The sequence below is a fragment of the Notothenia rossii genome (genome assembly GCF_949606895.1).
Source record: "Notothenia rossii genome assembly, chromosome: 3".
Classification (NCBI taxonomy): domain Eukaryota; kingdom Metazoa; phylum Chordata; class Actinopteri; order Perciformes; family Nototheniidae; genus Notothenia; species Notothenia rossii.
Window position 1 is genome coordinate 71,767,430 of NC_136901.1, and position 24,603 is coordinate 71,792,032.

At 41.9% G+C, this 24,603-nt stretch overlaps 1 protein-coding gene across 8 annotated transcripts in view; it reads right to left on the reverse strand.

Annotated features, from left to right (window-relative positions):
• LOC307032560 (glutamate receptor 3) overlaps positions 1-24,603 on the reverse strand; it is a 118,858-nt gene that overhangs the window by 71,302 nt on the left and 22,953 nt on the right. For 5 of the 8 annotated variants that reach the window (XR_013806301.1, XM_079670623.1, XM_079670622.1 and 2 more), the window contains exons 2-3: positions 15,492-15,674; positions 11,955-12,113 (exon numbers count right to left, since the gene is read on the reverse strand). Coding sequence is in view for 7 of the 8 variants with exons in the window: in XM_079670623.1 (XP_079526749.1) it covers positions 11,955-12,113; positions 15,492-15,674 (342 nt within the window). In the remaining variant the exon portion in view is untranslated. Of the gene's footprint in view, positions 1-11,954; positions 12,114-12,564; positions 12,830-15,491; positions 15,675-24,603 lie in introns of those variants that run through there. The other 3 variants (XM_079670625.1, XM_079670624.1, XM_079670626.1) reach the window with 3 other exon arrangements.

Genomic DNA, 24,603 nt, shown 5'->3' on the forward strand with positions numbered 1-24,603 from the left:
CGGACCACCAGAACAAACATTCAAACTGTTGCTGTCAGAAGCAGTCAGGGTCTGCCTTCGCGACAAACAAGGACGATTAGCTCTGCTGGATCACAGGAAACAGTTCACTTTAGGACTCCATGAAGAGATGCCGTTAAAGAAAGGCGACATGAGAAGGAAATGTCAGCAATCTCACAAAGAAATACTTTCAGAGGATGCATATAAATAATTCCCCATGGGTAGAGGTTTTTGGTGATATTTCAGATAGAGACTGCCGCTCCAAACTGACTTGTTTTGTTTCCACTTGTAAGCAGCAGGGTAAATACCTGGCATTGAGAACCGAGGCGGTTGCTGTTCTTATTCGGATGATTGAGAAAAAAACAAGCAACCGTTTTGGATGTCTGGTGGGCACATTTATTCCTCCATCACCGTCAAAACACTGGATTGTTTTTCCTGCCCTACTTCAGTCTTGCTTGCTCAACTAGTTTCTGTTTTCTCTTTTACTAATCTGCAAGACAGAGCAGCGAGGACTCTTGAAAAAATGTTTTCTAGTTAGAGTGCCAACCATCTGAGTTTAATTCTTCCTGACTGGTTGTTTCTGTCCTTTGGGGAGACCTCTGATCTGCATGTCTCGTGTATGTTTACAGTACATGCACGTGCAAAGCCAAGAGTGTGCCGCACAGGGCCACCGAGAGGGGATGACAATCTGCCACTCTCACGATGGTCCACTTACTGCACGTGTAAACTAAGCCTCTGCCCCCGGTGTCGCTAATCAAATTACAAGTCACATTTCATATCCTATACAGATGAAACAAATCTAGCCGAGCCATTGAGGGATTTGCAATGTATAGCTTGATTATAGAGCTGCATTTTAAAACAGCGCCTCTCTAGGACAAGACTCTCCCAGCTCTTTGCCAGTCTCGGAAGAATAAAAGAATACGAGGAAGGGAGATGGAACCAGTTGGTTAACCTTGAAGACATCACTTAAATAATTCCCTCTCCTTCTCAGACTGATCCACGCTTGGTTAAGCATGTATAGTCCAGTGCCACTTTTCATCTTATTAGTGCCCTTGCTGAGATGGCGCTCCGTCCCTGAATGATAATGTTGGAGGTAGTCGAGAGAAACAGAGATGGAGAACAGAGAGCTCTGACAGTGACTGAGCTGTAATCCTAAATATGCCAGGGCCTTGGCATATGAACCCTTGAATATGCCCTTACTCACCTTGCTTTTATAAAGTACATTTCCCCTCAATCACGATCCTCAGCAAGTGGCTTCACTTCAGAGACATTTTATAGAGTTTCTTGGAGAGAAGAGCAAAAGTTTTCTCGCATTTGATGAAACAATGGATTCTCCGTGGACCTTCCATTGTCTGGATAAGTGCTGGGCACTTACAACAATAAGAAGAAATTAGGTTTAATTTGGGGCCTGTCTGATATCTTGTCTGCTGTGTTCACTGTGCTGCAATGCAGTCAGACCAAGTTCCACGTTTAACAGTATCATGGGATCAAAATAAAAACTCATAAAGTGGATCACAATGGCTTACTGATGAAAAGCATACGTACTGCAAAGTCATTTAATTTCTAAGAGACCAACACAAAAATATATATATTTTGTTTTAATTAAATGGTAACCAAAAAACAATATATATATATATATATATATATATATATATGTATATCTTGTTTTTTATATATATATATATCATACAATTTGTTGATTACTCAGGATAGTCCACAAAACTCACTTTAAACAGATTTAATTTAAATTAATTTCAGCCAGAGGAAAAGGTGGTTTATTACAAGAATCTACTTGGAGGTAAAAACCAAAAGTGAGCGTAATGGGGATGATAATCTTCTATCACACAGTTAAGCTATGAGTTCATATATGGCAAGAACACTAGGACAAACTTCAAGCAGTAAGTTGGGCTGTGAGCTGTGATGGAGCTGTGATGGAACCTCATTCTTTCTTTCAAATAAATCTGACTAGCCTGTCATTTATTTCGTATTCATTTTTTTATTGTAACCGCACTTTGGTGCACTTACAGGGCATCCTAGGACTACAACGCTTAACTCTGAGACAAACCCCTGAAATTGGGAATTAAATGTTCACAAATTTTTCACAGACTTCGGCCACTTGAGAGCAATTTCCAAACTTAAGCTTCTTTGTGCATAAAAGACCCAAAGTCTATCCCCTCACTGCTCAGGGATAGCACTAGGTACAGCAGCAGCGGCAATATAATGGGCAAGAGGAAAAAACATGGGACAAAGAATAAAAAAAGAAGAAGAAAGCAGGAGAACTGACGTCTCTGTGCCCTTGGTTTAGGAAAGGTATGCTAGTCATTCAGGGTGATATGTGGCTTCAACCATTCACACCGATTGTCTGTTCCTTTATGGTCAGTTAATTTGGAACTGGAAATCATGCTACTTCTGGCCACTGTCCATTGCTGGTCTTCTTTTCAATACAGCTCATCGACATAGGAGTATACATAGAAACTCACAAACCCTTGATTAGCAAATTCTTAACAATCCTCCTCAGAAGAAAAGATAAAGGGTTCTCTGTGGTGGTATGTACTTACAATCCAGTGCACATCACACACAGGCACACACAAACACAGCGGTAGGTCCCGTCATTTCCCGATCTCCAGCACTGTGCCTCAATCCGCCACTATTCCCTCCTCTCATAAACATAGCCAAGCCACTGAACTCTCGCAATCCTTTTTCATCATATTCTAGCACTGTCAGGGCTGCAAAGGGCACTGGCATCTGAGAGAAGCTTTCCATTGAGGCCTTTGGAATGGATTCACTCCAAACGGCCTTTTCATTCTGCAGCTGCGATGGATTAGCTCTGTCATGGGTCCAGATGAGGTTTGCCTTCCTGATCTGCACACCACGCCGGGGAAAATAAAACCACGGCACCGAGATAAAGAAAGCAGGAAAAAACCAAAATGAAGGGACAGAAATCGCGCCGGCGGCAACCCAATGGTCGATGATAGAGAACTTCAATATTTCATCACACAGTCATGCATGGACACACAAACACGGCCATCGGCCTGGGAGCAAACGCCCACAGGTTTTATGAAGCCATGTGTGAAATGGCAAGAGCCTCACAATAGCACTCCACGAATTAACCATTGGAGGGAGAAACAGAGGAGGGCCGTGGATGAGCGAGAACATCATGTTCACTTAATTAACTAACTACCACCTCATTTATGACCAAACAGCAACATAAGAAAAACAAGTTGGAAGTAGACAACAACCGAAAAGTCCCACGCATATGTGATTCTGATTCTGCCCTTTACAGCACTCATTCAGATTTGATTAATCTTGTGCATTCAATGTAAATCAAAGGAATATATTGGCCGCTTGTTATGGTGACAACCCAGATATAAGTGATTCGAGTGGCCTTGGTTTGCTCCTCAGGCCTGCCAGAAGTTATTTCTGCATCATGGGCAGTTTGTTCCGACACATCAACAGATCGGGCTCTGACATTGCGTGGGTCTTCAATATGCAACTGCAATCACAGATGCCGTAATTGTCCATAACACCCCCCCCCCCCCCAGTTTCCAGATGTGTAGGTCTGCATTATGTCTCTCATTGCAAAAGATGTGTTTAATTTTAACCACAGAGGCTATTCATTGCACCTCATGTCGTATTTGCATCAATGTATCACTCCAAGGAATATGCTAATGACTTCCTTCTCTTGCTTCTCTCCTTCAGCCTGTATGCTAGAGTGCCCGTACACTAGTTTCACAAGGTTATGATGCTCCAGTGGCCCGGCGACTGTGAACTGTCACAGGCAATCAGTCATGATGGAGCCCTTGTTTCTGCACAGACATGCAGCTTTGGCAGGGCTCTGCTAGCGACCGCCTCTTTTAAAACAGGCCAGAAACGTGTGGATCAATCTGCTCAGTCGGCAGACGGAGAGAGCTCGAAGATGGAAGCCCCGTCGCACAGTGATCCAATATTTACTAGTTGGGAGAGTACATCGTGACACTCCCTGTTGATGTTTTGTATTCATCACAACGCCGCCCTGATGTCCTCTTCATTTTTGCCTGTCTTTAGCGCAGAAATCACTCTCCGTCACACACACAGAGGGGAACCCAGACAATAAACAGCTGATAACGGACCGACAAGATTAGACAGCATAGGTGCAAATTAATGCTTTTCTCTGCGCTCTTCAGCAATGATAAAAGGCTCAAAAGTGTTTTCTTTCATAAGCTGTTTGACCTTGGATAGGACAATGCAGTCAGCAGCTCCTTTTGAGGAGGACTTAGAATTCCCTCTTTTTGTTTTGCACCCAGTGAAGCCAGGCCATTGCAGTAACTTCCGATGAGGCACGATGCGGATGTGCTATTCCAGCTCAAGTAGGGGATTACTGATTCAGTGATTACGGGTATTGTAGGGGAGTCTAGAGAACGGCCAATAGCTGGCTGACTGTGACTGCGGGAACATGGCTGTAATGGGCTTTGAGGGAGAGATTAAATATATATAAAGGGAGAAATATAGAAATGAGAAGGACAGAGAGGGGGAGTTAAAGTAAAAAAAAAACGCTGACTGCAATGTGAGAGATCTCTGCAGGAGATAAAAAAAAGCTTTTCTTCATCTCTACCTGCTCCATCCCTGCCTATTCACAACCGGTGCGTGAGGGTAAATGACATTTTCAAATAAAAAGAAATCTCTGTCACAAACAATGTATTGCACTCTCCTTGAGAGGTTTCGTTCATTGAGAAAACTAAATGGGAAGCAGCCATCACATGGAGCCGAGCTGCTGGCAGACATATTCCTGACGCACCTGAGATGAATAGATCACAATGGCAGTTTGCCCCCTGTTCCTTTTACTTAAAATGCACCCCATGTGCAGGCTTTTTCTTATCATAAACAGTTTTTCTTCGCACAGAGCGAGGCAGCAAATGTGTCTAATGCACCACCAAGATTTGGTGTCTCCTCCTGTGCGGTCCCTCGTAGTGTTTATCGTTTGCTTTTTATATGTCCAGCCAGCTACTCTTGTTCATCACAACGCAGCGCTGATATCATCTTCAATAAGGGAACACAGACTTCGCCTATCATTGTTGACTTATAGTCCAGAACCCACCCTATTATTTGAACAGTGGTGAACAGATGTGCGCAGCATAGATGGGCTGTCATGTTGCATCACGTCTGCTCACAAAAAACACGGCTTGATATACGCTTTGCATTCATGGGTTTGTCATAAAGCTCACATGTGGGTCAGTGGTGCACAAATTATTCTTCAACCTATTCTTGGTTGGTTGCCTAATGGTTACATCAGGGGTTTTATTGCTCAGCTATGGCGTAAACATTTTTTTTTGATAGATATGGTCATTTTATTGTCAACAAAATCTGTTTAAGTGTGGAAGGTTTCAGAGCCATCATGGATGTCCCTTATACATGTAAAGCATTTCCAGCAGTACCAGAAAAAGTGTGCATTACATAGCAAGCCTTAGTTATCATGCCAAGACAACACTCTGTTCAGTATCGTATGTTGGCTGTTTGTTTGAAATAACTGCATGTTGTATAGGGTGATGATATCTTCAGGGTGCCATGGCAGTCCATTCAAAATCATTTCACCTTAATCCCTATTCTCACGTGCAATTCATCACACTTGCCTGTACATATTGAGCAGATAGATAAAGGAAATCAATAGGAAATCCAAAGACCCCGACATCCCCACAATAGGGCTGAACACACCACAAATGATTGATACCTATCAGGGCTGGGGAAATCTTTAAAAATACAGGGTTATATGTGTGATTTAGTCATCTTTTAAATCAAAACATGTGTCCCTATGCTGGATTCCTTTTTGGTATTCTGGAGCTGCAGCAGTGGCCAAATGCCCAGTGTTTGTGAAAGATATATGGAGATTTGAAGCCACCACAGCAGCGCGGGAGGATAGCTGTTTTTTTATTATCAAATAACGACTGCCAGCGTCATTGATTCCAAGACAAATAACACCCCGACAGCAACACTTCTCCTCAGGTAAGGTTTAAGACGATCTTTTGATATTCCGGTTAAAAATTCATTGTGTTGAATCTGCCTCCGAGTGTTCTATGTTTCCTAGTCTGAATCTCATTACTGCTTCAGTGGTGTGCCTACTTATAAATAAATAAATACATGAAAACACAGCAGAGGGCATCTCAGGGCCAGGAAATGATGTCAAAATTATATTCCATTTTAAGGTTTGGCTTTCGGAGTATTTTCAGTCTTTTATGTGTTTGCCTTATGTGACCACAACAAACAATTCAAGCCCTAGCAGGGATGCCAGCAAGACTTCAAGAAAATTATACAAATTAAATTCATCTGCACTTAATTTTAAGACATGCACTGTGTTGCTCTTATGTTGTAGCAATTAGCACTTGTAAAAGCAAGAAATAGTGTTTATAAAAATAATATGATAAACTCAGCCAGACAGTTTTCCGCCTGAGTCAGATTTGAACATGTGACTTTCTCTGCCTCGTACTGTTTTTTAATCTGAGCAACGCTGTCAATCACTGGCTTCTGCTGACGTCCTGCTTCTCTCAGAGGGCTTCCTGGTCCCAGAGCATGTAACCTCATCATGGGCCGTTACTGTAGCGCTCATCTGAGGCCCCACACACACCCACCTCGACAGACCTCTGAGACCGCCTGGCCTCCAGTTCACACGAGCTACTCTACAGCAGCTCGTGTTTCTCTCAGAGTCTTTTGCACAGTCATGGTGCTCATCAAAATACGCTCATTTATTCATGGCATTCCAGAGAAATCCTAGCCTCAAAGATGGCAAATCACGTTTGCACAAAGACACAGGGTGAGCGAACAACATTTTTTTACCATGACCTTTACCTTGGATGAACGATGAAGTGTATCATGGGAGCTTTGGTACAAAAACACTGAGATATAAAGCAGAACAATTTTTAAGGAGGGAGATGGGATCTGTTTATACCATGTGTGACTGCATATGCCTACAGTGTGTTTGAGTGTGGCTCTTGTGCACACACACGCATGCACATGGCTATGCATCGATAAATAAACCTCCATCTGTGTCTCACAACACAGCTGGACTGAGATGGCATGTCCCAGCACAACCCCCATAGCCCGGAGAAGTGGCTCTCTGTCATTCACTCGCACACTTAAGTACACACACACTCTCCATATATAAACTCAAACATCCTTTAGTCCAATTATTTTTACCTCTTGCTTTCTCTCACTGCAGTTGTCCTCTCTATCCTCCGACTACTTAATTCCCCTGCTCTGTCCCAGCTTCCCCCATGTTACCCCGGTCACACCTTTCAAGCTGAGTTACAGCCTGCAAGGACGAAAGAAGTGTGGCACTAGTACAATCACCTGAGGAGCTTCTCTCGACCATAGCCTTTATTTGTCAGGTCCATGCGCTGCAACAAAAAAAACTCCCGCCTGTCGCTTTGTTTACCATCCAACACACCAACAACAGCCCCAAAACTATAGACAACAATACACCCGAAGATTTGGTAAGGGCCCTTTTCCTCTGTGCTTCACAACATATGCCATTTGCCAGTCATAGCATAGCATAGTTATTTGCCGCTGGTGCAAAGAGACTGTTGTTGGTGTTTCTGGGCAACATGTGCAGAGCTAGCACTCTCAGGGTGGGCGTAAAGGTCATCGAACAAGATGTCTCTAAGAATGCGTTGTGTCTAGACAAAAAGGAGTGCACTATAATATTGAGGGCTTATGGTAATGCCAGTCAATGAAGTTGATTTCCCAAGTCGACATACAAGCGAGTATTCTTCCTGACTGCTGAATGAAACGCACTGGACTCCAAACCTTTTCTGTCCTGACTCCTGACATTGCTCACAGATTATCACGGTTTACTTTTTCTTAAGCACACAAAGTATGTGAGATAATTATTTTTTTTTCAGGCCGATGCTTCACACTGACAAAACAGCAGCGGAAATGTCTAGCATCAGATCATCAGTTGTTAAAGGACACATATGCCATTTTCTAAACTATACTGGTCCCCTTTGTTGACAAAAGTTAGAATTGAAGATTAATGCCATTCTTATAACTGTACATTAAAGGTGGGGTAGGTAAGTTTGAGAAACCGGCTCGAGATACACTTTTTGTTATATTCCATGGAATGCTCTTAACATCCCGATAGCAATGAATATTATTATTATATATCTTAAGTGCTTTGACAAAAAATCCATTAAAAAAATGTCATCCGTAGTACTGTAAAAAGCACGACCAATCATCTGAGCCGGCCTGGCTAAAATAACTGGATGGTCTACCTGTCTGTCAGCCTTCCATCTGTGCACAAACTTATCTCGTGCCCTCATTGGTCATGTGTGCGTTCGTGTGTGTTGGAGGAGGGGCTCTGTAAGGAAGTAGCAGATTTCTTCCGGCTGCGTATTTTCAAATTCTAGCGCACTCGAGCTGGTTTCTCCAAAATTACCTACCCCACCTTTAAATATGAAGCCTCAGCTAGCAAAAGGTTAGCTTAGCTTAGCATAAAGACTTGAAACGAGCAGAAACAGCTAGCCTTTTTCTGTCCAGAGGTAACAAAAAATATCTACTGTATAAGCGTCTCTAAAGCTTAAAGATTAACAAGTTATAACGCCTTCTTTCTAAGTTAAATGTGGTTCATACAGACAAAAGGAGCAATACATAGTGAACGTTAATGATTTAACGTGCATACAAATAGTAAATTGCTGTGAAAAATCGAAGACGCGTTCATTCATACTGGACCAGATTATATTTAACGCATACTTTCCAACAATTGTAAATATGTTTAGACCTTGAATACCCCAAACTAAAATGCTTTTTGAGGGGACCTTGCAACTGTAAAAAAGGTGGGAGACGGTGGCTAAAATGTGCGGCCAAAAAAAGCATCTGCTACTGCCAGGGTTTAAAGACCTGAAGGATTCGATGAAGGAAGGGAAGGCACATGTAATAGGGCTGGCAGAGGGGACACACACCATTAGCCTAATGACAGAATGAGCAATGAGGAATAGGGAGATGAGATTCAAAAGCCAAGCATTGCAAAATGTGCCTTTAACAGGAATCAAGGCGAGTAATCTAATACATAGCGTGGCAAAGAAAGGCGGAGGGGGGGCTTGATGTTTTCTTCGCCTCAGGTAAAGTAAGAAGAAGAAGGGTAAACAGGAGAGAAAAGGATGGCAGTGTCATTAAGTTGGATAGCCGTGACCATCAGGAGCATTAATGCTGTCTACTTTGCTTTCTTCAAACCGGAACTCTTTGCTTTGAACTCCTTCTGTCTTCTTTGTGAGTGTACCTGACTCCGAGTTTCCACAGCTATTATGGACCCTGCATTGGTAATTACACATTTCACAATTTCTGATGTCACTTCAAAGCAACAACAGCCCCACCACCAAAGCACACACCATGTCTCTGCAGTACAAAGCCCAGCCTTAAGGATTACTGAAGCCACACATTGTTTTGCTGCCGGCCACTAATTCAATTAATGGCATATGGTTTTTAAGCTGACTTGAAAGAAATTATTCTCACACGGGACTGTCCCTTCATCACACATAAGGATTTCCATGTTTTGTTTCTAAAAAGGAAATAAACGGCAGCGAGTTTAATTAGAATTACTGTATGCACATCCTCTTGTTTCTCCGCCTCTTATTATATTACTTTTAGAGGATGTAAAGCAATTGAGGGGGAGTGATCTAAATGATGAGTCAGAGCAGAACTTTGGCAGTGTTCGTCCCAGAGTAAAGGGAGAGTGCACACTAAAGCAGAACATCCCCTTCAGGAAGAGAAACAAATGCAGTCATTTCAACTTCTATGCATGGCCTTAGGCAGCCAGAATTCATCTTAATTTGAACTATGAAGCTTGCCTCAAAATGGATGTACTCCCCAAACATGCATGAATGCCACTCTTGAAAAAAACACAAGTTCAGATCGCCCTGTCATAAAATAGATGTGCGCTACTGCTGACTAAGGTCTGACTCACACACATGGGGCTATCGATGACGGAGGAGATTTGAATGTCCACTAAATAATTGTGACAGTTTGCAGCATAAACAACAACGCTGACAAACAAACATTTTAGGACACAAGAGGTCCTCAGTCATCAGAGTCAAAGACTCAAAGGCCTGGAAGTCAGCAGATAAGTGATATCTAATAAGCGTCATCTCTATTTTGTTCGCTACATTGGTAGAGACAATCTGAGGTGCTTATGGACTGTAGTGAGCGCAGCATGAGCTGTCTGTGGTGTGGAGCTCAGCTTGACGAGAGTCTCCTGGCACTACTTTAAAAAAAAGGCTTAGATCATACATTACAAAGATCTGTTTTGAAACCGTCTCTCTCAGAGTTTGTTGATTGTTGCACAATGAATAATTGGATTTTTTAGTATAGAACTTCTTCCTTTATAATGTAGAAGGTTAACATGCCGAACTAAGGAGAAATTTCACGCAGAGCAGATTATTAATATGCACATCAAAGCAAGAGAGAGGCTCTATCCTAACATTATAATACCATTTGACAATCGCTCTCCTATTTTTGCATCATTGAGCAATGCATTTCTTTTAAGCATTGGTTACTCTGCATCATTCACAGCTCACAGCGTTCTAGTATAAGAAGTTCAGGGCAGGCCTGAGACAGTGCTCTTGATGGAGATGGTAAGACGTGGCAGTGAGAAAAAGAAACGGGGCCACGGCTCCCACAGGAGCCACTTCCTCACACTGAAGCTCTGTCTGCCCCTGAATTTAATTAGATTCTGATATCAAGCCTTTTTGTACTATGCTTCCCTTCCTCTTCAACATGCGTGAAATTGCACTGCACTATCTATTATTTATTCACTCTCATTTGCTTATTGTTTCTTATGGATGCCTTCGTTAGGGCACTTGCAGCTCTGCTGCCTGTGATATGACGCTGTGCTTTATCTCTCTCGCTGCGCAGACCCACCTCCTCTGCAGGTCTGAGCCCAACTCATTTGCTGCCGATGGTTGGGGAGCTATGGATTTTTCCCCCCTTCCACCCAATGACAGCACTGTGAGATGCTATGAGGGCTGGGTGCTAATGAGCTGAGTCTGCAATGCTGGGGAGATGCTCTGTAACACAGGGGGAGTCAGAGGACGGGCAGGGGGAGATGCTCGGGCACATGGAGAGTCAGAGGGGCCATTATGACCGTGCCTCACAGGGGTTAGAGAGACTCAATCGCACCAGTCAGTGTGTCTCTGAAGCCGGCCATTCAACACAGCCCAACTCATCTTTTTAAACGACATCACAAAATGGAATGCCCGACTATTTCTTCTCCTTTTGCCCATTTTAGGAAACTTCAGCCAATGGGGGATGTGACAAAAAGGGTTGTTTGTTGGATCAGACACTGCACCAGTTGCACAATGGGATAGAATATAAATAATAGCACACATGAAGAGGGAAACGTGTCATATAGCTACTGCACCAATGGAAATCCTCTCTTTTTGAATAGTCCAAAGTTTATGGTGAAAATAAAGATATTTATAAATCACAGTTAAAAAATCCACATCCAATTTTGCTCCAACTCCTCTGGTGCTGAGTCTTCACACAGGGTTCGTTTAATTGGCTGAATTCTCAAGGCCTGCATGTGTACACTAGGATGCCAAAGGAACTTATTTTACGGTGTGGAAATCATGGATTTGTATTACATCACCTCTGTACAACTCAACAGACACAAATGGAGTTAATGTGTGTTATCAGTCAAATCTGCATTCTCTGTAAAATCAAATCAAAAAGTATGTATTCACTTTGAGGTAAAAACCAGGAAAATAATAAAGGATTAATAAGAAAAGAACCTACTGTATATAAATCTGTAGGCTATTTGTACATTCCTGTCAGGCGTTAATACCCAGAGGGAAGTGAGATGAACTTGACTGCTCTGCCAGGATTGAGATGTAGCCTCTATAAAGTCCATGTATGACTTTGACATAAATAATGCTGCACGCTCTGCTGTGGACATAAGTGGGGGAAGAATCTGGACATGACTGAAATAGAAGCACACTTACACGCATGGGTGACTGCAAAGCTGTTGGACGACTCGAGGTTGTCGACATTGTAGAGGAGGTGGAAAGGCTTTTCAGTGGTGTTTTGGTTGGTGTTGTAGAGTTGGGCAGCAAACCTGAACGCGCTGTGCTCCTGCACCGTGGAACGCATGAACAGTCCCCCTTTAAAGAGATGGAAAACAAGATCAGAAAACGGATCTGTGTCTTTACAGTGTAATGTCAGTGTCGGACCACATTTTATTCAGCGAGCAAGAACTATATACGTCCCGCTGTAAAAGAAAGCAGGCTGACTGGATATTTGAAAGAATAACTATCACGCATTTTTTACCAGTGCGCCTGTCTGTAACTCTTCAGATCGAGCGGGGCAACTGTCTCCCGTCTTCCTCCTTATATACACTTATTTATTTTAGCCAGCGATTACAATGACACAGACAACAAAAGATTTAACCGACAGTTTCACAGAATCAGACGCTTTAACAACGCAGCATACGTAAAATCAAGTTGTCTCTCATAACATTGCGCAGAGCTCCGCGCACATCTATCCGGTGTAAAATTGCAATCTTTATCAAGACAAAGCACATTGCAGCTTTTTCAACAAAGCAAAGACACTTACCGATACTAATCTGATTGGGAAAGCCTGCGTATGATCTGTCAAAGAGCCACAGTAGCAACAAAACCGCGCGTTGTGCCATTTTCTCCGACCTATCTGTTCAACTCCTTAAAAGGGTCTGTCTGAGCAAATTCATATGTTCTGGATGGAAGCCGGGTGCGATGGAAATCCAGTGGATAGATGATGGTCGCTCACAGTGCACCAATTAGGTTCATTGAGGTGCAGCCCAGCTGCAGAGCATTTTTTTGCAACTAAGAGAGGCAGAGAGAGCGAGAGGGAGACCGAGAGAGGAGGGGTGGGCTAGTGGGGGGAGAAGGAGCTGATCTGAACTCCGATTGGACCCTTCGCGGCGGGCCAATGTTGGTCAAACTTGATCTGACTTTAAATTAAAAAGCCTCAGCCCGCTAGATTACGACGGCTTGGAATAAGCGCTGCACTTGTCAATATTAGCCTTCTGTCGGCCGAATCAATAGAAACACTGCAATCTCAGGTGGCCAATGACTCTGAGCTGCCCGGCCACTGCCAGCTGCTGCATATCTCCACGATCTGCGAGGGAATATGCAGAGCTGCGGTTATTGCCACAGTGGGAAAGTTTACGTGCTGGCTTCTCAATTAATTTTGCAATCTTACCCTATCCGTTTTTATCTACATGTTTTAGGTTAGAGAGAGGTACTGTATACAATACATGATTCTAAGAGATAAACTCAATGCCTGCTAACACACGTGTGAGAGGGGGAAGGGACATATAGCCAACAGAGCTGTCTGTGGTCCTGAAAATAATAATGAAAAGCTGAAAGTGACTAGACAAAATAAACCTGCTGTCTTATTTCGATTCTACCTCATTGGAAATACATCAAACCTTCTTTAAATGATTGACCATCATCAACCAACTGATATCTCTCAGTCTTATTTTATTTACTTTCAGTTTCACCCTGTCTCTAATGAGACATCTATCATTCCTGTGATTCTGCCAGAGAGAACAATTAAAGGATTACTGGCCCGTTTATCACCCTCAGCAAAAGGGCTTTGAAAATTGAGTTTTTAAATTGCACTGCAAATGGCTAAGGCTTCAGCTATTGATACTGCCACGCACTTAGTTCGCTTTAACACATGACTTCTGTGTGTCCTGTTTAAACTGTGTAGCAAAACGGTGTGAAACCTGGTCCGAAAGAAAAAGTGTGATGTGTTTAAGAGAACCAAAAATATGTTTCAGATCTGATGATGAGTTGCATCAATTTTGACATTTACATCAATAACACAAGTGGGACCTGTGAAAGTGTGCTGTTAATAATTGATGCCAATCAAGTAATGATATGGCTTGACCCCGCTACCCTTTCCATACAGGGTCAAATGTAGCTCTGTTCCCACGGCTGCCTGGCTCTCTAGGGATGAATCTTGGATGACATCCCATTGATTCTCTGCTCTCCCTGCCTTCCTGTCAGCGTAGGAGGACGCTTGTTACCTCACCTTAATGCCTGAAGTCATAATGACCAATGCTAAACTGTGAAGCACTGCTATATCCACAAACTCATAATCACATCACACCTGCATCACATACAAGCAATGGTTGTTTTAGTGGATAATCAGAGGCCACCTGTGATATTGTTTTTGCTAAGTTGTATCGGAGAATTAACTGGCAGCATACCAAAAGAGCTATTTAATTGGTCCTTTACAGTGCATGCTGCTACTCAGTGTGAATAGAGCTAATCATGCTTTATTTCAAACAAAACCGGTAAAGAAAAAACATTATTCGCTGCAAGGGGAGCCAGAGTGTTTCAGATAAGGCCTCGATATAATTGATATTAAATGGTGATGATTGCGCTGCATTATTTGCAATTAGGACATTTTGGCCATGCTGCGTAATCCTCAAAGCTCTTCCGTTGCAGGAATTCAATTTTGTCACAAGTGTAGAAAATCACAGATAGGATCTATATGAAAACAAATAATTATATGATATGCCTTCCAGGGTTTTGAAAACACTCACAGGAGAAAACATGCCACACTCGCACTCGAGCAGGCATAGCGTAAAGGACAGACAAATAGATGAAAAGATGTTGCCTTTTACCTCATGATGATGATGATGATCATGATGATGATGATTCACAGGCTATAGCTTTGAGCACCGGAAGAGTCACCAGCAAGAATTATTCATTTGCTCCTTGCCTTCTCTTCCTAACACAACAGGATAAAACCTTCCCATTTGCCTCGTTGAGGTTACATGAGCAAACAGGTTAGAAAGTATATCATTTATTTGAAAGAAAATGACATTCTCTGTCTCTATTGGGTCTATTGGCTACAGGGTGTTAGTATTTTTGGGTTTGACTGCTCATGGTTACAAGATGTCTTGGTCATATGAAAAAAAACAACAACCACAAGCTTTGCTTTCTGCCTTTGATTTGGATCAACTTTCAAATGGTTTCCCCAGAATTGCATTCAAATCAGGCCAGATGTCTTTTTTTGTATTCTTGCTGACTGACAAACACAAAGACAAACTAGGCGAAACATAACTTCCTGGCGGAGGTAATAATAATAATTATCCTTAGCGGCTCAACGAGGGGAAAGTGTCCAATATTATTCAAGAAAAAAAGGCTTTATCTTTTTTACTCATTCCTTGAAATGTATTTTGACTTCAGATTTCTCTTGGGAGCTTGTGTTCTTAAAGAAATCATTGTGCATAACAAATGCAAAAGCCATACAATTATGTTTTTGTTTAACAATACTGTAGAATGAATCGTTGAAAGTCCTTCACTTCCTTGAAATGTCATAAAAGTACATCTCAAGCCTGAATTGGACCATCATTATGTACAGAGGCATCAATTGAAATTGAACATTACAGTGTTGTGAATCTAAAGGAATATATAGGCCATATTACTGCTAAGACGTAACATCGGTTGGCACATGGGTGTTGCAGATTGAAAACCCTCGCCCACCACTGCAGCGTTCAGTTATAATCCGTGGCTCCAGTGTTTCCAGCTCCATGAAACCCAACTGGCAGCATTCCTCGTAGCCTGGCTGGTGAATCCTACTGGTCGGCGGTGACGTCTTTGCATTGCGATCTGCACGCTTTTCTTTGATCCTCTGCATGCGCTGCACCCTCCTGGTGGAGCTCCTTGCTGTCAGGAGAAAGAAGCAGCTGGTGACTCCATGAGTATCGGAGGAAGCACATGGTCTTCCAAACCCTCCCTCCTATACTCCCTAGGAGAGCAGCCGGCATTACCGCAGCAGGTTCTGCAGCGCATGGGGACTCGGCCTTATAAATACAAATAAAAACATCAGCAGATGAATAGGACTGCAGGTGCGACTGAGCCAAAAGTTGATGTTGCATAAGTTGACCGTGAACAACATAGAGCAGGTGTGTTCAAACTACGGCCCAGGGGCCAAATACGGCCCGCGGACCATTTTGAATCGGCCCTCAGCAAATAAAAAAAGTATAATGACTTAAGTATAATAAACTTCTGTACTTCTTAAATATATTATGTTCAAATGTATTACACAGTATTAACGTGTTAATAGGCCCAATTTTCAAATAAATGCAGTCAATTCAAGTTGAAAACATGTTCTCACAAATCTAAATTGATAAGAGAAAAGCCCAATAACACATTTACATAGCAACCTTGAAATACACCCTTCATATTTCCCCTTATAAGCAATCTGAAGCTCCTGTTTTAAGAAATGAGCTGCCAGCACAATAAATGAACCCCTCTTGAGAACTGTGAGCTGTTTTTTTCTGAAAGCATACATTGGATTGACTTTTCCTTATAACAGAACTTATGAGGTAATAACCCTCTAGTCAGTGGCCCTGCCCTTCGTATATGTTTCTGTATGTGGCCCTCGGTGAAAAGAATGTGGACGCCCCTGACATAGAGGCTTAGACAAAACCACATTCTAATTCACTATTTTATCTAAGATAATATTAGTTTATGTGACGATTCATCCATGATCACAAGAAAGACAAAGACAGTTGTGTAGAGATAAGAAAATACTTATTGTGATCAAGAGAAAGATTAACAAAAGTGATTGGTTCATCCCACAACTCATAATGGTGCGAGACAAGAACAAACCTCTCGTCTCAGACCCTCTTTATGTAAGGTCACAGGCTTGGCATCCAGTGACTTGCAGATTCAGATCCAGGTGTTTGAATACATTCTTAAATCAGCTGCAGATTACCTCAGAGCTTTAATATAATGGGCTGCCGTGCATCAAGGTTTTACGTTTCCAATCTACACTGATTACTTTAATTTAGCAAGAATCATTTTCAAAAAGAGTGCAATCAGGAGAAATTCGTTTTTTATGTGAAAGCCTTACAAAACAGCCTGTGAATGTAATATTTATCTGTATGAGCAGGACTGGTCCCATGATCATATTGTTGGTGCCTTTGCTCACATATGACACAACTTTCAAGTCTCTCTTTTTCCTACAACTCAGTGCACAGGCACATCACTCCTACCCTGCTGGGAAACTGAATTCAGCAATCATAGGAATGGGTTCCTTTGGTGAGATGCACATAATGAGAGGGGGTGAATTAGTATTGTAGAAAATATGCAGTTAAACAAGCATTATGCAGCTCAAACTCAATGATATTTGGAGAGCTATTCCGAGAGCCCATCAGTCTTGGCCAGATGTTGGAGACTGATAAGAGACTCCGCTCTCAAGGAGCTCTTCTTTATTCTGTCAGTGCCTCTTCCAATGAAAGAGACTTCGAGAAGGCAGTGGCCTAAGCAGATAGAGAGGCTCCTGCCATTGTGGGGTGTCACGTAGATGTAAAGAAACAAGAAATCTAGGAGAATAAAACATTCTGTGAGTACACTGTTCCATGTGGAAATCACATTTGGTTAACAAAGTGTAAAAAAGGAAACATGTCCAGTGGGATAAAGCTCAGCGTATGTCAAGAGGCGGAACATTCTGATGGGAAAAGACGTGTGGGGGGGGAATCGCGGGGAGCTCGCCATGAGGAAAATGGAAACGCATCATGTGGCATCAGATAAATGACGTGACATAGTTCAAGGGATGATGGAAAAAGTGGCTACCCCAGTTCCACTATTTGAATGCCAGTGCGTGCTGCGCCACAAAACCATCCCGCGCTTTGGCTCCCCAGCAAACAGTCTTTGGCCTGAGTGTGACAGCGGCAGTGTTATCAGCTGCACAGGCTGACACACTTCACTCTGCTGCCTCTGGCTCTGCACAGTCAGAAGCATGCGACCGCAGCAGTCACCGCAGCGTGGCAGGAAGACATCTTCACCACATGAGCTTTAAGCTACATGGAAGAGGCCGTCTGCACGCAGAAGGGTACCTCACACTAACGTTTGTACACTTATGTACTACACAACATCGTTCATGCACATGTGCACGAGAGGTGGGTAACAGGGCATTTCTGGTTAATCATGATATCAGTGCATTTGTGAGGGCGGTCAGGAGCTTATTCATGCTCTATTGCTTAAATGATTAAAGTCCATGACACAATGAGAGTGGAAACAGAAACAAAAAGAGAAACTAATGTGATAATGTATTTGACATTGAGGTAATTTAATAAGCCCAATGGCAAAATAACGCTTATTTAAATAAATAAAAATGTGTTTAAAGTGGAGCTATCATGCTATATTTGAATAATATAGTGTAGGACCATACCTATATAAGGCATATTTATATTTTTTATTTTTCAAAATACCAAACATATCATGCATTTTAGCCATTCCTCATTTCGCTCAATTTAACACTGTCTTTGCATGGGCTGATTCTGTGAGAACAGCACCATCTATAGCCCTGGCATATGTACTACAGCGTCTCCAGCGCTTTCCAACGGCAATGTCCGTGGCTGTCTCCTCCTGATTGGTGGAGTTGGCCCAATAGCCGTAGCGCCACTTCTGTGACGTCAGAGAAGTGTTCAAATCTGGATCAGTCTGTATCAGATCCGTTGCAGCCCCTTTTTTAGAGATTTGGGTATGGAGGAAAATAGAGAGGGTTGTGTTTTCTGACACTTGGTGAGTTCCCTGGAACACCGGGGACACATGTTCATGTGTAAAAGACATACAAAAGTGCATTTTGCATGATAGGTCACCTTTAAGCTCTCACAGATGCTAGTTATACTTTAGTTTCTCGACATGAGAGTTTGAGCTCATAAAACCGCAAATTGTATCTAATACAAATGGTTTGGCTTTACAAATGTCAGGGTTTAGTGAGTTTCTCTTCATATCATCATTATACATTAAAGGGTGGAGTATGTAATTTTGGAGAAACCAGCTCGAGTGCGCTAGAATTTGAAAGTACACAACCGGAAAAAAATCTGCCTCTTCCTTCAGACTTCCTTACAGAGTCCCTCCTTTAATATATTCACTGCTATCGGGATGTTAAGAGCATTCCATGGAATATAACAAAAAGCGTTTCTGAAATAAATTACATTCCCCACCTTTAATATCGTGGGGTTTTAATTACAAGTTGGATTCAAATCAATTTGTTTTTGAAAATGTGTCTGAGAGCATCTCTGACATTTGTCTATGACATTTTAAAGTTTAACCGATTATTTAAATAAATACAGGATACCAGGATTCTGGTCCTGTATGGAGTTAATAAAGACAAAGTATAAACAGAGGTACCTTTAATAGCTATGGCTGAAGAAACATGTCAAATCCAACTTGCCTACTCCTGGCTGTATTTCACTGATATTAAATCACCATAACCTGGGCTTGTTTTTATAGCTTAATGTTGTCCGCCCAGCACAGGGGTCTAAGGAAAAGACAGCAACCGCATCATGGCTCTGACTCGGGTTAGGTTTCAGTGACCCATCCATTTTAGACCTCCAAAAGAGAAGGACAAAGGTTTAATAGCAGAGGCCAGAGTTATGGTGGAGAGAATAAAGACATGAAATGCAGCCAAGAAAATGCTAAAAAACAATCCCTCAATGGCAGCAGCAGCCGTCGCAGCAGTGATAACAACAACAGCAGCCTGTTATTTTCCCTTCCCCCATGGCCTCTGTTGGCATATCCCAGTAATGGGAGATGGGTGTTGCTTACTGCCTGCGTGCCTAATTGAGAGGAAAACAAACTGGTTGATACAGATAATGGTTAAGGTGAGGCAAAAAAAACCTTAATAGTCGGTGATCCTTTTAAATAATTAACAGTGTCCGGTGTGTCACGCTAACAGCACACTTCCTGTGATCGATGTTCCAGCTATTATGGGTGTGAAGATAAACCTGCTAATGTAAAGACAAATCAATCTTATGTGTTTATTGTATGATAAATATTCTCTCTGAGAACATACTACAGTTTAAGGTTATTTTACACCATTGTTACTTAAGGTTTTGTGTAGGCAGAGCAGCACACATGATGAGCAAGACTAAACCTACATGTTCATAACGTGTGGCAAATTAGGATAACCACAGGCAAATTTGAAAAAGCGAGACAACAGTTATCTTTATATACCAGAAATACAGGTTTCAGGCACATTTAGAGCTTGATATTAGACTAATGGTAGTCCCCTATGCTTTGATTTCCAACGTATAGAGATGCATGAAAGCAGCTTTCAAGGTCAAGCATTTCATAGGATCAACACGCTAAGCCAACAGCACATGCTACATGATAAACACTCTGCAGATAGTCTGTACCATACTTCTTAATAATGCACTCCACATCTCTGCAGTTTTAATGAAACATTCAGTAGCTGGGAGTATGAATATTGCATGTCATTAATGGATCAAAGAATCAAAAGGTCAGGAGGAGATGTATCCTTTTTATTTAAAGTATATGAACTACCCTGCGTCCATGCTGGTATGTTTGTGTGTCTGTTAGGAAGGGAAGCAGCCTCCTGCTATTTGTTAGTCCCTCACACACTGTAATGCTTCCGTTATCCCATTGTTAGCCGCTCCACTGTACCTGCAATTAAATTTCCAAAGTCAGAGGAGCTTAACTAATTACTGGCAGCAAATGCCTCCTCTTTCCGATGCAAAAAACACCGCAATACGCTCTAATAGTGCAGGAAGCCATAGTGGGGTCGGAGAATCTCGCACTGTCAATCAATACTAAATTGGATTTGCAACATAATGTTATGTCAGCTATTTCTGCGCATTCATTTGACAGATAAAACGGTAATCTAGCTAATGCAATGCTCTCAACAGAATAGTTTAGCAGTGCAAGTTGAAATGAAGCCACTTTCTCTATTTTGCCCGACTGAACCGAACCCAACAAGTGCAACTGCAACATTCCTCATGTATGATACCGACGAGAGGGCGACAAGGCCAAGACCAGTTAGCTTGTCTGCACGCCAATGAGAATTAGCATTCTTTCAAATAGAAATCACCCTGGAAACATCACCTTGGAATATGAGGTTTAATGGACATGTTCTCCATTTTGATGCATATTTGCATATCCTCATGTAGCGTGCTGTCAGTGGCAGCAGCGGGTGGCGGTGGAGCGCGGAGACGCTTCAGTGTTGGTTCAGTTCAGGCAGACAACTATTGCTATAAATTATATGAGGACATCTGCAAGGCCAGCAGCGGCCCATAAACATCACCTGCAGACCTTCACCAGAGTCTCTGCACGCTTGTGTGATTCTGTAAAATATCGTAGCAAAGATGAAGCCTCATCTCAGAGAGATTCCCATCAGCAGTGACTCGTAGGAGATATAATAGTGTGAAAGAAAACGAAGAGTCTGTGATAAGCCAAACATAGCCATAAAACATCCACAATGTTACACTTTGCAAGTCACATATTCTTTGTGTTAAGATTTAATGTAAGGAGAGATCAGCCATGGGGAGTATGTGGGGGGGTAGAGCTGATGATAATGGTCCTATTGACAAAACGCAAAACAAACTGTCCACAGAGCGTTTTACAGAGCAAATAAAAGTCAGTCGCAACATATTGGCGCAGGTTTAAGCGGTGTAGTGTGAATGGCATGAAGGTTGCCTCACTGCATACGATGTGTGAATTATATATTAAGTCGGGCTGCAGATGCGCAGGAGTGCATTATTTACTGGTGCCAGCAGAAGAGACCCAGATGCTCCACTGTATTACTGTGTTCACCTGACAGCTGCATGGGGGGCTGTTCTATACGCACTTCAAGTTTTGATACATATTAAGGATACTGCTTGCCGTTTAAATGATAGCCACATAGCTGTCATGGACTACAATATAAGCTGTGTTAGTATTAAAGAAATGATGTACTTGCAATATTTGACTGTATTTAAAAACAACTCAATAAAAAATATAACCATAATCTCAACCGGGACCTTATAAAACACTTTTTTAATATTTTGCCATAATGTATTTTGAACATCATGTGTCCGGGACATTTTGTATGACATTTTCAAGTTCATCTCATTTCTCGCGTCACTCTTTCTGAACACCATATTCCTCTTAGAGTCATTAAAGTTTTACATTTTTCTTCTTTTTCTTCTAGAGGTAAAGTGCACCAGATGTGTCATCCGTGTGATCCAATTCAGTCTGACAGAAGCCTTTATTTCTCGGCCACATTTCCTCTGCATGTACTGTACGTGGGTCCTTGCGAAAATAACCCTTATTCATTTCCATTTATCTTGACCAGCGGTGGAGCTGCGGCAACACTGGCAATAAAACAGCTCATTTATTTGACATGAAAGCTGATGATTGCTAAAGACAGCTAGAGTGGTGACAACAAAGGCAGAGGAAATCCAGAGAAGATAGAGTTGGATTGATCTGCCTTGGAGCAAACAAATGGCCCTGTCAAAGAGGGGAATAGTTCTACTTCATTCTTTATTGCACATGTAGTAAACCCAGATTTTTGTTTAATATTATGCAGGAAATGAAACCCTATGGAGCATGATCTGAATATGAAACAAGTTCTAAGTTCTTCAAAAGTCTTGGCATATCCGTGCTTAGCAAGCCTACAGACAGGTCAGTCCAGCTCAGTGGACTTCTGCTTTATACAAAGGGTTTCCAAGAACAAATCTGAACTTTAAAAAATTGCTTTGAGCTGTAATATTCATCACTGTCAGATCTTCTTTTTGCCACACTGCTATAGGTCATCGCGAGCCACCTAAAACAGTATTTTTCTGAGCATATGGCACTTTTTAAAAAACCTTTTCACCTGACATTTTAAAAGGTTAAGCTCCCAGAAAAAGGCCAAGCTCATCAAATAATTTCTCCTCAAAGAGAAGTCGTATCACCTAATTACTGGGAGACGTGTCTCACAAATATTTGTTCATCATTTAGAAGCACTTTAGAGGAAGCAAGGGCAGCATGTCAGAGTAAAACATAGAGTAGAAGAGAGGACAGGCTTTAATATTAGCCACAGTTTATCAATGTTTGTATTTCAGTCTGATGATTCAATTTGTTATATGACTCACAAGTTGTCATAATTCCAATTTAAAGATCAACCCAACTTAAAGTGGTTTGTATGGATTGGTAGTGGCACTGATACTCCTTATGTACATTTTATTTATTTGTCATGCAAAATGCACTTTTTGATGTCTTTTATTCATACATAAAATAAGGAGGAGGCAAAATAAAACCCTCTCGTTTCCTCCGTACCCACATCTCAACGGAGCAGATCCAGATTTGCATCTGATATGACGTAATATCAGAAATGTGTGCTGTCTTTACACCCACGGTCAGAAACGTCGCTGTATCAGAAACAATGCGCAGCGTGTTTTGACGTAATATGGTCTTTGTTTACATTAGCAAGCATCGCTAACACTCAGTGCTAACCTGTACTGGAGAGAGTATGTGTAAAAAAGCTCCATACTGTTTCAGAAATAATCCTTGAAGTGGTTTGGAACATGATATGGCGTTTAATGACGGCAGCATTAAGCTGAATCTGAGCAGAGCAGACATCCTCTTATTCACAGAACTCACAGTGTGTCTGTGTGCTCAAAAGGGGGCGGGGCCAGCAGCTACTGGTCGAGGTTCAGCACTTCTCTAACAGGGCTGAAATAGAGGGATATGAGGGATGTCTAAAATGCATGATCTGTTTGGTATTTTGAGTATAACACATCATAGACATGTTTTTTATATATTTTATATAAATATCTGAGACCCATAATAAATGCCTAAAAATAGCAGGATAGGAGATCTTTAAACTTAATTATTTCGTCGGGTGACACGTCATATTAAAAACATCTTAAAACAAATAGTATTTGCCTTGTTCCCTTCGTACTCTGTGTAGTAATTCACCAAAGTGTGGGAGCCGCTATTGGATGCTGTTATATCAGAGTGTTGTCTAAAGTCAGCGGCTCTGTCCTGCTCTGTTCAATTTTGAGAATTTTACACTCCAAAAAACCCAGCAAGACGTCATTATAGGAGATAACCAAACACGTCGGTTAGTCTTCATCCTAAAAGCTTTTTTTTTAAGGTTACGAAAACTAGCCAACATGTGCAACAAAGTGTTTTCTTTTCAAAGCAAGTCAGGTGGAAACATTAAAAGGTCAGCCGAAGACAGGGTCGTCAACCATCTCCGAACAACATGCATTTAATCGGCCGGTAAGAGGAGGACAAACCAGGAAAAGTTATTTCAGTGAACAAAATGGATGGTCACCTGCTTCTGTCCATCTCTGTCTGACATCAAGGTCCTATTATTTTTGAAAAGTGTCAAGAAGTCAGTGGTAACTGCCTCTGTTGTCATTGTGTGTACATTATTCTCAGCACAAGTCCAACAGTGTGCAGCAACAATTTGACCTTGATTTAAAGGCAGTGTTGGGACTAACAAACACCATTTTGTTAGTAACGCCGTTATTTTTGGCAGTAACTAGTACTCTAACGCATAATTTTTTTAACTCAGTTACCGTTACTACATGGTTACTACGCGTTACTCCGTTATTTTTTTTATATAGTCTCGGCTCCCAGACGTTGGTGAGCGGCGCCAACAGCGAGGCGAACAGAGATGAGAACTGTACTTAAGTACTTAAGTACTTAAGTACAGTTCTTGAGTAAATGTACTTAGATACTTCCTGTGTCACATGCGGAGACGCGCTGTGGGCGTGTTTGTGTTTACTAACAAGACTATCATGGGAGCTCAAGTCGAGTTTCTCCGCCTGGAGATATTCTCACTATTTCACTTTTGTCGAGCACAAAGAAAAGA